The sequence below is a fragment of the Jaculus jaculus genome, chromosome 5 (assembly GCF_020740685.1).
Source record: "Jaculus jaculus isolate mJacJac1 chromosome 5, mJacJac1.mat.Y.cur, whole genome shotgun sequence".
NCBI lineage: Eukaryota > Metazoa > Chordata > Mammalia > Rodentia > Dipodidae > Jaculus > Jaculus jaculus.
The window spans coordinates 138,293,550-138,308,125 of record NC_059106.1 but is presented as its reverse complement, the minus strand read 5'-3'; the positions used below and the strand labels follow the sequence as shown (position 1 = coordinate 138,308,125).

General features: G+C 40.4%; 1 protein-coding gene across 3 annotated transcripts in view; it reads left to right on the top strand.

Moving 5' to 3' along the window:
• The window catches only part of Klhl24 (kelch like family member 24), a 44,035-nt gene extending 33,927 nt beyond the window's left edge, over positions 1–10,108 (top strand). For all 3 annotated transcript variants that reach the window (XM_045149729.1, XM_045149731.1, XM_045149730.1), the window contains one exon: positions 6,060–10,108. In XM_045149729.1, the coding sequence (XP_045005664.1) occupies positions 6,060–6,260 (201 nt within the window). In that variant the 3' untranslated portion in view covers positions 6,261–10,108. The remainder of the gene's footprint in view (positions 1–6,059) is intronic.
• Positions 10,109–14,576: the final 4,468 nt, after the last annotated feature.

Below are 14,576 nucleotides of genomic sequence, written 5' to 3'. Positions count from 1 at the left end.
TCACTGTGAGTTTGAGGCCACCGTGAGTCTCCATAGTGAATTCCAGGTCAGCCTGGGCTAGAGTGAGACCCTACCTCGAAAAACAAAAAACAAACAAACAAACAAACAAACAAAAAAATGTTGGGCCGGAGAGATGGTTTAGTGGTTAAGCACTTGCCTGTGAAGCCTAAGGACCCCGGTTCAAAGCTCGATTCCCCAGGACCCACGTTAGACAGATGCACAAGGGGGCTCACGCATCTGGAGTTGGTTTGCAGTGGCTAGAGGCCCTGCCATGCCCATTCTCTCTCTCTATCTGCCTTTCTCTCTCTCTCTCTGTCGCTCTCAAATAAATAAATAATAAACAAAAAAAAGATAAATACGATGTTGCTTGAGCCTCTTTCTTCTGACCTCTTCCGGGTTTATTCCTAAGTAATTCCATCTGCTACTCAGTACCGAGAATATTGTTTTATCTCCAGGTTCAAAAGAGGTTTTCCATGGTGTTCCAAGATCTCAGACAGAAAATAGAACGCATCCTCTTCTCTAAGCCTTTTTTCATATCCAAACTTTATTAGATACTTGTCATTTTCTCTTAAATCAGTCCAGCACATCAGCTCTTTTCTGTTTTCTGTTGCTTTTCATTGTTTTGTGATATTTTTCATGTTTGGTGTATGTATGTATGTGGACATGTGTGTGTATGTGCCCTTGCAGGTGGAGGCAAAAGGCTGATGTCAAGTGTCCACGGTTACCGTCCTCTTGGCTTACTGAAGCAGAGTCCATCACTGGAACCCAGAACTTGCTGATTTGGCTAGTCTGGTTAGACAGCTTGCCCCTGCGATTCCTACTTTACACATTCTGAACATGAGAATTCCAGGTGGGCTGCCATGCCTACCTGGCATTTATATTGGTGCTGGAGATCCTGAACTTAAGTCCCCATGCATGCATAGGGAGTATTTTACCTGCTGAGCCATCTTCCTAGCTCCAGCATATCAGCTCTGTTCTCCAGTTTCTGTGGTCTTTTCTTTGTTGTTGCTTCTTTCTTTCTTTCTTTTTTTTTGGGGGGGGGAAGTAGAGAGAAAAAATGGGCACTCCAGGGCTTCTTGCCACCACACATGAGCTCCAGATGCATATGCCACTTTATGCATCTGTCATTATATCAGTTTGGGGGACTCAAACCCAGCTATTGGGCTTTGCAAGCAAGTGCCTTTAACCACTGGGCCATCTCTCCAGCCTGGAGCTTGTTTTTTGTATTCCTATTATTTCTACTTGGTTCTTACCAAAAACACAAACAGTAATGTTCTAATTAGTCTTTTTCTAAATACTTACCTTTTTTGTTTGTTTTCAAGGTAGGGTCTCACTCTAACCCAGGCTGACTTGGAACTCACTCTATAGTTCTAGGCCAGCCTGGAATTTACAATGATCCTCTTACCTCTGCCTAACTCTGATTTCTAAGTACTGGGATTAAAGGTGTGCACCACCTTGCCCAGCTCTTTTGGTTTTTAAATATTTTTGTTTATTTATTTAAAAGCAGAGAGAGAAAAAGAGAGATTGAGATTGGGTGTTCCAGGGTCTCTTGCTGCTGCAGAGGAACCCCACGTGCATGTGGCGCTCTTTGCATATAGCCTTATGTGGGTACTAGGGAGTTCAGCCCAGACTGTCATGATTTGCAGTCTAGCGCCTTTACTGCTGAGCATCTCTCCAGCCCAGTTACGGCAATCCTGAAGTTAGGCTTGGTTTGGTTGTTTTTGTTTTTTTGAGACAGGGTTTCAGGTAACAGGAGCTGGTTTTAAACTCTAGATCATCCTGCCACTACCTCCTAAATGCTGGGATTATGGGTGTCTATTACCATGCCCAGCATCCTTAAGGGTTTGTTTGTTGTTTTTGTTGTTTTGTCTTTGAGGCAGGGTCTCACTGGGCTAAACCAGGCTGAACTAGAACTCTGTAGCCCAAGGGCCTCAAATTCATAGCAGTCTTCCTACCTCAGCCTCCTAAATGCTGGGGGTTATAGGCATGAGCCACTAAGCCTGGCACCTTTATGGTTTTAAATGTTTGCTTTCCATAGTGGAATTTAGCCCTCTTCGGGATACTGTTTGTTCTAATTCATTTCTTACGTATCTTGCACTTATTCATACTCATTGTGTATTTATTGAATTAGTAAACAAATGAAGAAGTAGAGGTTGGAGAGGTGGCTCAGTGATTAAAGGCACTTGCTTGCAAAGCCTGATGTCCTGGGTTCAATTCCCCATGTGTCCATGTAAGGCCAAATGCACAAAGTGGCCAGTGCATCTGAAGAGGCCTTGGTGTGCGCGCGCGCGCGCTCTCTCTCTCTCTCTCTCTCTCTCTCTCTCTCTCTCTCTCTTATCTCTTTGAAAATAAAGTAAATAATTTTTTAAATGAAGTAGCAGTTAATTTTCAGTTAATCCTGTATGCAAGGTACATAAGAGGTAGCATAGCCTATAAGGATAGTGAACAGGATTTGAGTATAACACCTTTTTATAGTTGCTGACCTTGAGATACTACCTCTAGTTAATATTGTGTTCAGGGGCTGGAGAGATGGCTTAGCGGTTAAGCACTTGCCTGTGAAGCCTAAGGACCCCGGTTCGAGGCTCGGTTCCCCAGGTCCCACGTTAGCCAGATGCACAAGGGGGCGCACGCATCTGGAGTTCATTTGCAGAGGCTGGAAGCCCTGGTGCGCCCATTCTCTCTCTCTCTCCCTCTGTCTGTCTTTCTCTCTGTGTCTGTCACTCTCAAATAAATAAATTTAAAAAAATATATTGTGTTCAGAATAACACTGCCTAAACTGATGAAAGAGAGAGCACAGAATGAGTATAATCTTTTTATTGTTTGTTTTTGTTTTTTCAAGGTAGGGTCTCACTCTAGCCCAAGATGACCTGGAATTCACTATGGAGTCTCAGGGTGGCCTTGAACTCACAGCGATCCTCCTACCTCTGCCTCCCAAGTGCTGGTATTAAAGGCGTGCCCCACCACGCCCAGCCAGAGTAGCCTTTTTTAATGTGAAAGAGAGAATTGGTATGCCGGAGCCTCCAGCCACTGAAATCAAACTCCAGACACGTGCAGCCCCTTGTGCACGTGTGACCTGGTGTGCTTGTGTCACTTTGTGAGTCTGGCTTACATGGGACCTGGAGAGTCAAACATGAGTCCTTAGGCTTTGCAGGCATGCACCTTAATCACTAAGCCATCTTTCCAGCCCAGGAAAAGCAATTTTTTTTTTTTTTTTTTGGTTTTTTGAGGTAAGGTCTCACTCTAGCCCAGGCTGACCTGGAATTCACTATGGAGTCTCAGGGTGGCCTCGAACTCACGGCGATCCTCCTACCTCTGCCTCCTGAGTGCTGGGATTAAAGGCATGTGCCACCATGCCCGGCTCCCAATATTTTTTTTTAATCTAAGCTTCCTTGTATTGGTGGTTTGTCACAGTAATTTTTTTTGGGGGGGGGTTGAGGCAGGGTCTCACTATAGCTCAGGCTGACCTGGAATTTGCTATGTGCATTGTCAGGGTGGCCTTGAACTCTCAGCAACCCTCTTACCTCTGCCTCCCAAGTGCTGGGATTAAAGGTGTGTGCCCTGCCTCACAGTGAAGATTTTAAGAAATAATTCATTTCCACTAAGAATTACTGTTCATTTGAACCTTCCAAACTGCATAAAAAGATAAGTTTAGGAAGATAATTACCAGTGTCTACCTTAATCCAGGGTGTACAACAAATGTGTATTAAATGATTGAGATAAAAGAAACAGAGTCTAGGGCTGGAGGGATGGCTTAGTGGTTTAGGCACATGCCTGTGAAACTTAAGGACCCAGGTTCAATTCTCCAGGTCCCACATAAGCCAGATGCACATGGTTGTGCATGTGTCTGCCCATTCTCTCTCTCCCTCAAATAAATAAATAAATAAATAAATAAATAAATAAATAAATAAATAAATAAAAATAAATCTTAAAAAGAAACAGAGTCTAGCCAGGTGTGGTGGCGCACGCCTTTAATCCCAGTACTCGGGAGGCAGAGGTAGGAGGATCGCTGTGAGTTCGAGGCCACCCTGAGACTCCTTAGTGAATTCCAGGTCAGCCTGGGCTACAGTGAGACCCTACCTCAAAAAAAAAAAAAAAAAAAAAAAGAAAAAAGAAAAAGAAACATAGTCTACAGCAGAGGACAGATGGCACACTTTTTATTTAACCACTGACTTCATGAATTTCAAGAAAAAAATATGCTTTTTTTTAAAACTATATACTAAAGTCTAACTAGGACAAATCATTTAAATGTAAAATGTGCCGGGCGTGGTGGCACACGCCTTTAATCCCAGCACTTGGGAGGCAGAGGTAGGAGGATCGCCGTGAGTTCGAGGCCACCCTGAGACTACATAGTTAATTCCAGGTCAGCCTGGGCCAGAGTGAGACCCTACCTCGAAAAACCAAAAAAAAATAAAATAAAATAATAAATAAATAAATAAATAAATGTAAAATGTAAATACGGTGCTGGGATTTAGGGATTATCTTCTCTGCCACGGTTTCTTCTGATTTACCGGTACTGAGTGGTGTCTGTGTGGTCAGTACTGATAGGTTATTTTGAACAGTTTGTAAAAGAATGCCTGCAATTTTAATGCAAATCAATGAAAAAAAAGATGAATCATGTTCCAGTTTTACAGTACACAGTAAATAGAATCAATCCCAAACTGTTGTTTTATAAACTGCTTAGAATATTAAATGGCAAAAAGACAAAAGTAGTCATATGCCTTTAATCCCAGCAGGATTTAGGATCCTAGGATCAAGGATTGCAGTGAGTTCCTGAGTTTATTAAGGCCAGTCTGGGACTACAGAATGAGTTCCAGGTCAGCCTGGACTAGAGTTGAGACCCTACCTTGAAAAACAAAACAACAGCAACAACAAAATAATAATCATAAGTAGAGTCTGGAAAGATATCTTACTGGTTAAGGCATTCACCTATGAAGCCTAAGGTTTGATTTCCCATAACCCACGTAAGCCAGATGCACATGGTGGTATATGCATCTGGAGTTTGTTTACAGTGGCTAGAGGCACTGGTGTGTCCATTCTCTCCCCCACCCCCCGCTCTCTCTCTCAAATAAATAAATAAATAAGTACTTTTTTTAAAAATGTGTGCTGAGAGATTGCTCAGTGGTTAAAGGAGGTTGTTTGCAAAGCCTGGCAAATGGTTTGATTATCTAGTACCCACATAAAACCACACTTACAAAGTGGTGCTTGTGGCTGGCAAGAGGATTCATTTCCAGTGGCAAGAGGCCCTAGGCAGCCATTCATTCTCTTTCTCTGTCCTTTTATCTCTTATCAAATAAAAAAATTTTTTTAACCTATTTTTATTTGAGACACAGAGAGAGAAAAAGAAGAGAGAATGGGCTCACCAGGGCTTCTAGCCACTGCAAATGAACTCCAGACACATGTGCCACCTTGTGTATCTGGCTGATGTGAGACCTGGAAAATCGAACCTGTGTCCTTAGCCTTCACAGGCATGTGCCTTAACTGCTAAACCATCTCCCCAGCCCATAAAAATATTTTTAACCCAGGCTAGGTGGTGGATGCATTTAATCCCAGCACTTGGGAGGCTGACATATGAGGATCATTGTGAGTTCAAGGCCAGCCTGAAGCTACATACAATACCTAACCTCGAAACAAACAAACAAAAACTCTTTTGAAAGCTGGGTATGGTGGTGCAAGCCTTTAATCACAGCACCCTGAGACTACATAGTGAATTCCAGTTCAGCCTGGACTAGAGTGATACTCTGCCTCGATAAACCAACAAAAAAACATTTTTTTATTTGAGAGAGAAAGAGGGAGGGGGAGAGAGAGAATGGGCATGTCAGGGTCTCTGGCTGCTGCAAACGAACTACAGATGAATATGCCACTTTGTTCATCACTTACATGGGTCCTGGGACATCGAACCTGGGTCCTTTGTCTTTGTAGGGAAGCACCCTACTGCTAAGCCATCTCTACAGCCCCTCCTTCTTTTTTTGACTGTGTTAAAGAATGTCTTATTTTTCAGCTTATTACCAAATCCTTTTATCTTCAACAGCTAAATGTTTTTTATGTATTTGGTTAAACAGGAAAACTGTGGTATGTCTGTGTGTAATGGTAAAATCTATATCCTGGGTGGAAGACGGGAAAATGGAGAAGCCACAGACACTATTTTGTGTTATGATCCTGCGACAAGTATCATCACAGGGGTAGCTGCAATGCCCAGGCCAGTGTCCTATCATGGCTGTGTGACTATTCACAGATACAACGAGAAATGCTTTAAACTCTAAAACCAGGATACCTCACCCAAGAAGCCACGCCAATTCAAGAGGAGAGATTTTAAAATCTCAAGTGGAAACTTAATCTCTTTTGTGCCATATGATGCAAAATTAGATTTTAAAGACAATAATCCTGGTGCCTTTCTCCCCAAAATACCAATATTTCAGACTGTAATAAAGCCTTTCCTGTAATTAGAAAAAACTGTACTTCTTGTTGCATTAAAAAATTTTTAGTGTGGCCAGGTATGGTGGCTCACACTTGTGGGAGGCTGAATCAAGAGGATCGATCACCTTGAGTTCAAGGCCAGTCTGGTCTAAAAGAAAGAAACAAACAAAAAAAAAGAAACAAAACAAAACTGAAAGAAAGCTACGTGGAATACAAAATAATTCTTATCTGCAAACATTTTAGGAAATTTGTAAATGGTCTTTTATGAATATTTGTTTCTTTATTGTTATTTATGTACTGAAAATGGCATGACTGAGGTTTGATTGCATCAAAGAATGCTTAAAATATATCCTGAGGAGAAGGAATCAATTTTAAATATCTTGGTCACTTTATATGTCCAAACTGTCTAATTTTACTGAAGGGTATTTTTTTCTCTAATTGATAAAAATGTAATAACAACTCGAGTATTGTAAAATACCATGTTTGGCTTCGTTACAGTACTCTAATTTCATTTTTATGTGGAGATTAGATATAAAATACAAAAGTAGGGAGATTAAAATTACTAGTTAATTCCTAAGAATAAAAAATAACAGTTGAAGAAAAAAAAAAGTGACCCTAGTGACTGTCAGGGTTTTATTGATGCATCATCTCCAAGTCCTCTAAGAAAACTCTTTCCTTAAAGACATGTGGCAAAAAGCGAGGCATGATGGTGTATACTTGTAAGGGAAATAGAGGCAAGTGCATCAGGACTTCAGGGCCTGTCTTGGCTACATAGTGGTTTCGATGCTAGCCTGGGCTGCTTGTGGCTCTGTCTCAAAGAAAAAAATTCACTTTACAATATAGTTTTATGAAAAACAAGGAGAGCCTTGTTCCCTACCAAGCCCCACTAGGGTTTTACCTCATGAATTTGGTGCTTTGTTGAGGACCTCTTCCCTGGTTATCCTTCTGTCTTGTAAAGAGCTAAAAATCCTAGACTCTGTGTTAAGGTAGATGCCTTTTATAGACTAAAACAGGGACCACTTATTCCAGTGGGTCCATTTTTTCTTTTAAAATTGAGCTGTCTGAGAAAAATTTAATAGCATTAGTTCTAGTCTTCTAAGGTAAATCCATTTTGACAGCCACTGTCTAAAATGTTGATCAACACTTTCAAGCTTCTTGAAGTCAAACTGCTTTTATTTAGATTTTGCAACTCCATGTTATAAAACTCAACTTTTCAGAAAAGAATGTCAACTTTTTTTCTCTTGGCATGTAAGTGGTCATGGCAGGACCTACAGCATAAATAATTATGATGGTTTCTGAGTGGACCGATAAATTCTACATTATAGGGCTGTACCAGGTAGGCTACTATATTTTGACTTTCCAGTCAGTTTTCTGTCTCACGTGATAATTATATACTCCTTGTCAATAATTGTCTTGTCACTAGATTTTTGTTAGAACCAAAGTAGTAATCAAAACCCCAACATTGGCAAACGTTTTCCTCATTCCTCACCTTAGAATAATACACACATTTCATGGAGAAACTTTAATGCTTAGTTAGAATCTAAAATCTGAGGAACACTAAAAAATACATTTTTAGGGAATTTTTTATTTCTCACATCATTTTGTGTGCGTGTGTGTGTGTTTTGAGGTAGGGTTTCACTCTATCCCAGGCTGACTTGGAATCACTCTGCAGCCCAGGCAGGCCTCGAACTCATGGGGATGCCCCTACCTCATCCTCCCTAGTGTTGGGATTAAAGGTGTGAGTCACCAAATCCACCTTCAAGTTACAAGTTTTCAATGATACATAACTGTGATTACCATAAAAGCGATTCATAAAAGTGTTTTTTTAGTTGAAAGAGAGTTTTATGTATAAGTGAGATACTTTAACATTATAGGTAATATCTTTTGCATTATGCTTTTATAAATAATGTGCCTAGTTAAAAATCATTAACAGTTAATGAGATAATATGTTTTGAAGTGCTTCTAGGATTCTTCAAATGGTAGTTATTTTCTTGTGTATTTGTAAGATCATATCTATCCAAAACTAGAGACTTCACATAAAAAAATCTTCTGAAGATAACTTTGTATTTGAGTATTTTTGTCTAATGCAAAAGTATTAACTACTTACATGTTGTGATGTTTATTTTTCATATCCATGTTTGTTATAGTAAATTGGAAGGGAAACCCTGCAAAGCAGAATTTGTTTAAACACAAGCCTCATAATAATCTTTACATAATTAAAACTACATAAATATTTGCAAATTATGACCATCATATTGAAGGCCACTAAGAATTTAATGAATCCTTAAATCCTATAATTTTTAAAAGCTAATTTAATCTTTCCTTACTAATTCTTGATAAATGATGGCTTTAACCTTGATTTAAAAAAATTAAGGTGTAATTAGCATATTGAAAGGGATATATCAACCACATTGGTGTTAGGTTTTATTCTGTCATTTCATAATGGCAGATTTTCTTTTGATGTAAGTGCTGTGACCCTCTGGGTCAGTGTTTTTGTGTACATGTGTAGATGTGTAAGTAGTATGGTTTTGTACACACATAAACACCATGAAGTTTTACAGTTTGTGATCAGAATAGATAAAATAAAAATTAGTTAATCATATTATAGAAGATTTATTTTTACTTGGAAATTTCCAGAATAGTCTTGCTTGTTTGTTTCTGTTTTTGATATAGGGTCTCACTCTGTAGTCCAGGTTGACCTGGAAGCCACAAGTTGTGGCTTTGAGCTCTGCAACTTTGCTTCAGCCTCCTTGCAGCTAGGATTATTGGCATAAGCCACCACACCTGGCATTCTAGAGTATTCTTGACATTTGATGAAAGTACAAGAAGAGTATTAGTAATGATAGCTATCAAAATGTATTTAACAGAAAAGCCGGGCGTGGTGGCGCATGCCTTTAATCCCAGCACTCGGGAGGCAGAAGTAGGAGGATCACCGAGAGTTCGAGGCCACCCTGAGACTCCATGGCGAATTCCAGGTCAGCCTGAGCCAGAGTGAGACCCTACCTCGAAAAACCAAAAAAAAAAAACAAAAACAAAAACAAAATGTATTTAACAAAAAGTAAGTTGATGGTAGAGGTAAGTTTGCTAAACCTAGCTGGGTTACCTCAGTTGGAAAGGGAACTCAAAGTTAAGCTTCTTGGATCAAAGAAAATTACAGTTGTTTTTTGTGTGAATTTTTTCATGAACCTGAAATCCTTTTCCAAGCCTTCACCTGTATTAGTGACAAAGTGATCTTCTTCCTTTTCTACTAGAATATTCCCTCTGACTTTACTGCACAGGTATGAGATTGGATCTTCAGTAACCATTTTCCCAGATGACTGAGATACAAGTATTTACTCCATTAAAAGTAGGTTTAATAGATGATGTAAATACTCAGGGAGAGTATTGTCACCTTTGCCTGTTTGGGATGTTTAAAATATTATAACTTTCAGCTGATGGTTCTAGAGTAAATTTGCTAAAAGAGTTTCTTATGTGGCAGTGGTTGAACATTCTCTTATAAAGATGAAAATGATTTGTGAACTGATTTTCTTTAGTGAATGTTAAATGTTTTGTATCTCTACTGTCAAATATCCTTTTTGAAACTCAGGAAAGACAAATGGTTCAATTTTACCACTTTTGTCATTGTGCGCACCAGTTGTATTTCTTTTTCCTGTTAATTACTGTGAGGATCTATACATAAAAACAGAGGAGTTGAGTTGTGTGTGCCTTTTATGTCTTCAGACTTGTATGTGGAAAGATTCCTACTTCAGATATATTTTCAGAGACAAGAGATTGATAGGTGGCACTATGGATTCTTCTGGATTGCTGTTATTTTAGATAGCTCCAGAAACAAGTTAACCACTATATAGTTTTAGCCTTACTAAAATTTGTTGTACATAGCCAGGCATGGTGGCACACACAAACCTTGTAATTCCAGTACTTGGAAAGCTGAGGTAGGAGGATCACAGTGAATTCAAGGTCAGCCTGGGCTAGAGTGAGATCCTACATTAAATTAAAAAAATATGTATGGGCCGTGAATGGTGGCATAATCCCAGAATTTGGGAGGCAGAGGTAGGATTGCCATGAGTTCGAGGCCACCCTGAGACTAGATGATGAACTTCAGGTCAGCCTGGGCTGGAGTGAGGCCCTACCTCGGGGAAAAAAAAAAGGTTGTCCATTATATTGAAAGCTGAGTTTATATCACCTCACTTAAGTATTTTTACAAAAATAAATTATCTTTGCCAAGTACCCTAAGTGGTTAACCTATGCTAAAAAATACAGTTCTCGTCAAATCTAAATGTAACATCAGAATCCACTTGAACCAGGAGTAAACTGTTAATTTAAGGCATTTTTATCATGTTTAGACACTTTAAAATATGATTACCTTAGATATTAAATTTAAATAGTGCTAAAGGTGATCATCAAACAACTTTAAAAACAAGTCAAACTTACTGTTCCAAAGAATTTAATGTTTTCAAAATAACTACATCTGTTTATGTGTCTTCAGTTTGCTAACAAAAGCTTTCCTTGGGTAAGCTTCGTATATGTTTCCTATAGAATAAATTTCTTACTGAATTTCTTGCTTGGTTGGTGTGTTGTGCTTTGTGGTTTGCTTTCTAATTCTTTGAGGCAGGGTCTCAGGTAGTCCAGGCTGGTCTAGAACTCACCATGTAGCTGAGGATGACCTTGAATTCCTGTTCCTCTGCCTTAACCTCCCAAGTGCTGGAATCACAACGGTGTACCAACACACCAGCCTTTTTTTTTTTTTTTTTAACTCATTTATTTGAAAGGGAGAATATGCCCGGGCTCACCAGGACCTCCTGACACTGCAAATGAACTCCAGAAGCATGCACCCCTTTGTGTGTCTGGCTTCATATGGGTACTGGGGAATCAAACCCAGGCCATCAGGCTTTGCAAGCAAGCAACTTTATCTGCTGAATCATCTCCCAAACCTGGGTTTCTAAAAAATTATTTAGTATTGGCATGTGTGTGTAGGGTATGTGTTGTGTGGTATATGCACATGTGTGTGCAGGTGTGAGTGCCCCATGTGCACACACCTAGGCCAGAGGAGAGTGTCTTCTGTAGCTCATACTCCTGTTTCCTTGAGGCAGAGTCTCAGCCCACAGCTGTCATTTTTGCAGCTTGTTTTCTGGTCAACAAGCGGGAAGGAGTCTTCAGTTGTTGTCACCCGCCCCCCCACAGTAATAGGGCTATGGATGTGCATGGCCACACCCAGCCGTTGACATGGACTCTGGGAAATGGGGCGGGGGTGGGGGGAACGGGTCTTAGGTCCTCATGCTTGCATAGCAAGTGCCCTTAACCAGTGAGCCACCTCCCTGACCTTTTTTTTTTTCTTAATGTGGCCATGGATAAACCTGTAAATCATTATGTAGACCAGGCTGGCCTTGAACTTGTAGCAATCATCCTCCTCTGCCTCCAAAATGCTATAATTTCAGGTGTGCATCACCATGTCTATCCATCTTTCAGTGTTTTAATGAATGCCAGCTGTGTGGTTGCTTGGATGAATTAGAATGCTAAAGGAGGTTGTGGATTGCTTGGAGTTGCATTTTTTTATTTTTAATTCTTGGTACCTAGGTGCTTTTGAAAATAATCAGGTAAACATCTATAATATTAAGCCCTCATAAAGGCCATTGGCAATATGTAATGTTGAAGTAGTATATATACTTATTTTTATTATCTTTATATAGTGTATTTTTCCCACTATAGGCTTTTTATTTTAACTTTCTTGAAAAAGCACTTACTCTTCCCTTCCCTGTCTCCACTCCCTATAGTTTATTTCAATTTCTGTTGAGTTTCCAAAGCCATCTAAGGTAACACACTTTGAAAAGTTGAACAAACTATAATCTGCTTACCTGTGTAACTCATACAGACCTATGGCACCCAGATGCATTAGCTTTCAGAGTCTTCACAGTGGAAAAAAAATGCTTTGTATTTCATTGTTCTCAATCCATTTATAGTAAGTACATTAATGCTTATATTTTGTTTCTTTAAGTATAGTTTTTGCGTAAAGTTTTTAAAGTTGTATCTAATGTCTTTTAACCATTATTATTTGACTATATGGTCGTATTAAATTTTTTTTTTACCAAAAATGTGTTCTTGTTTTTTAAAATATGTGTGCAAAAAAAGGGGGGAGGGCTGGAGGGATGGTTTAGTGGTTAAAGGTGTTTGCCTGCAAAGCCAAAGAACTCAGGTTTGATTCCCCAGGACCCACCTTAGCCAGAGGCACAAGGGGGCGCACAAGTCTGGAGTTTGTTTACAGTGGCTGGAGGCCCTGCATGCCCATTCTTTGTGTGTCTCTCTCTCTCTCTCTCTCTCTCTCTCTCTCTCTCTCTCTCTCTCTCTCCCCCCCTTTCTCTGTCAAATAAATAAAAATAAAATATTTTAAAAGGGGGGGGAGAGTAATATATTGACATGTGTGTTTAGTGAAAACCAGAAAGAAATACGAAACTAGTGTTAGTAGTAAAGGAAATGGTGGCTGAAAGACAAGTATGCTAAGGTTTCTCCCCAAAGGCTAACATGCTGTGAACGTGATCCCCAGTGGTGCAATGTGTTGCAACTTTAAAGAACTGGAACCTAGTGGAAGGTAGGTAGTTGTGTAGCACTGCCCTCAGGACTCCTCTCGTTGAGCGGGTTCATGTTCACAAGAGTGGGTTGTTACAAGGAGGATTCAGCTTTCAGCTTCTGGGTCATGACCTCCCCCTCTCAAATGCACCCTCCCCATCCCACCACCGCCATGTTGGAATGTAGGCAGAAGGCCCTTGCAAGGGTGGAAAAGATGCCATGCCTTGAACCTCCAAAATTGTGAGCTAAATAAGCCTGTTTTCTGTACAAGTTTCCCAGCCTATTTTATTACAGCAACACAAAACAGCCTAAGGGTAAAAAGGAAAATAGGCTGCACACACAAACATGTAATGTGTGGTTTTACATAAAGATGTATATTTTTAGTCTGAATTATGTAAAATATTACCTATTCAAAAAATTTTACAGCCAGCCATAGTGGCACATGCTTTTAATTCCAGCATTCATGAGGCAGAGTTAGGAGGATCGTTGTGAGTTCTAGGACACCCTGAGACTACATAATGAATTCCAGGTCAGCCTGGATTAGAGTGAGACCCTATCTCAAAAAAATAAAAATAATAATAATAAATTTACAGCTGGGCATGGTGGCACAAACCTTTAATCCTATCACTCTGGAGGCAGAGGTAGGAGGCTTGCCATGAGTTCAATGCCACCCTGAGACGAGTTAATTCCATGTCAGCCTGGGCTAGAGCAAGACCCTACCTCAAGTTTTTTTAAGTAATTCGTAACATTACTCCTGTTCTCTTGAAATCAAAATCCTCCTGTCAGTCTCCTGGATTCTGGGATTATAGGAGTGCACCACCACACTTGATTTGGTTTTGTTTTGCTTTTTGTTTGCTTTATGCTATTTTGAGAGAAGGTCTTTTCTGTAGCCCTGACTAGCCTCATACTGTGGCAGTCCCCCTGCCTCTGCCTCCTGAGTGCTGGGATTGTGGCTATGCACCACCATGTCCATCTGGAGCCTTTTGTTCTTTAAACTTTTCTTTGAGAAAGAAAGATGCACACCTTTAATCCCAGCACTTGGTAGGCAGAGGTAGAAGGATCACCATGAATTCAAGGCCACCCTGAGACTACATAGTGAATTCCAGGTCAGCCTGAGCTAGACTGAGACCCTACCTCGAACCTCCCCCTCCCCCCGCTAAAATTATGCTTAGGCTGGCCTTGAACTATGTAGACCAGGACAACCTTATACTTTCCATCCTCCTGCCACAGCCTCCGTCACGCTGGGCCTATAGTGCTACAGCACTGACGTCGGCTCACAATGGTTCATACATAGTAACAAACAAAGTAACCTTAGTTACTCTTACCATTACTCAGGAACGCTGGTTCTATTTTTATTTTTATTTTTATTTTTGAGAGAGAGAGAGAGAATGGGTAGGCCAGGGCCTCCAGCCACTGCAAATGAACTCCAGATGTGTGCACGCCCTTGTTCACCTGGCTTACGTGGGTCCTGGGGATTTGAACCCGGGTCCTTTGGCTTTTCAGGCAAGTGTTAAGCCATTTCTCCAGCCCTGATACTAGTCTGTTTCAGCGCGGGAATCTGTGGATGAGGGGCTTTAGGGACGGCTACGGCCCGCTAGGCC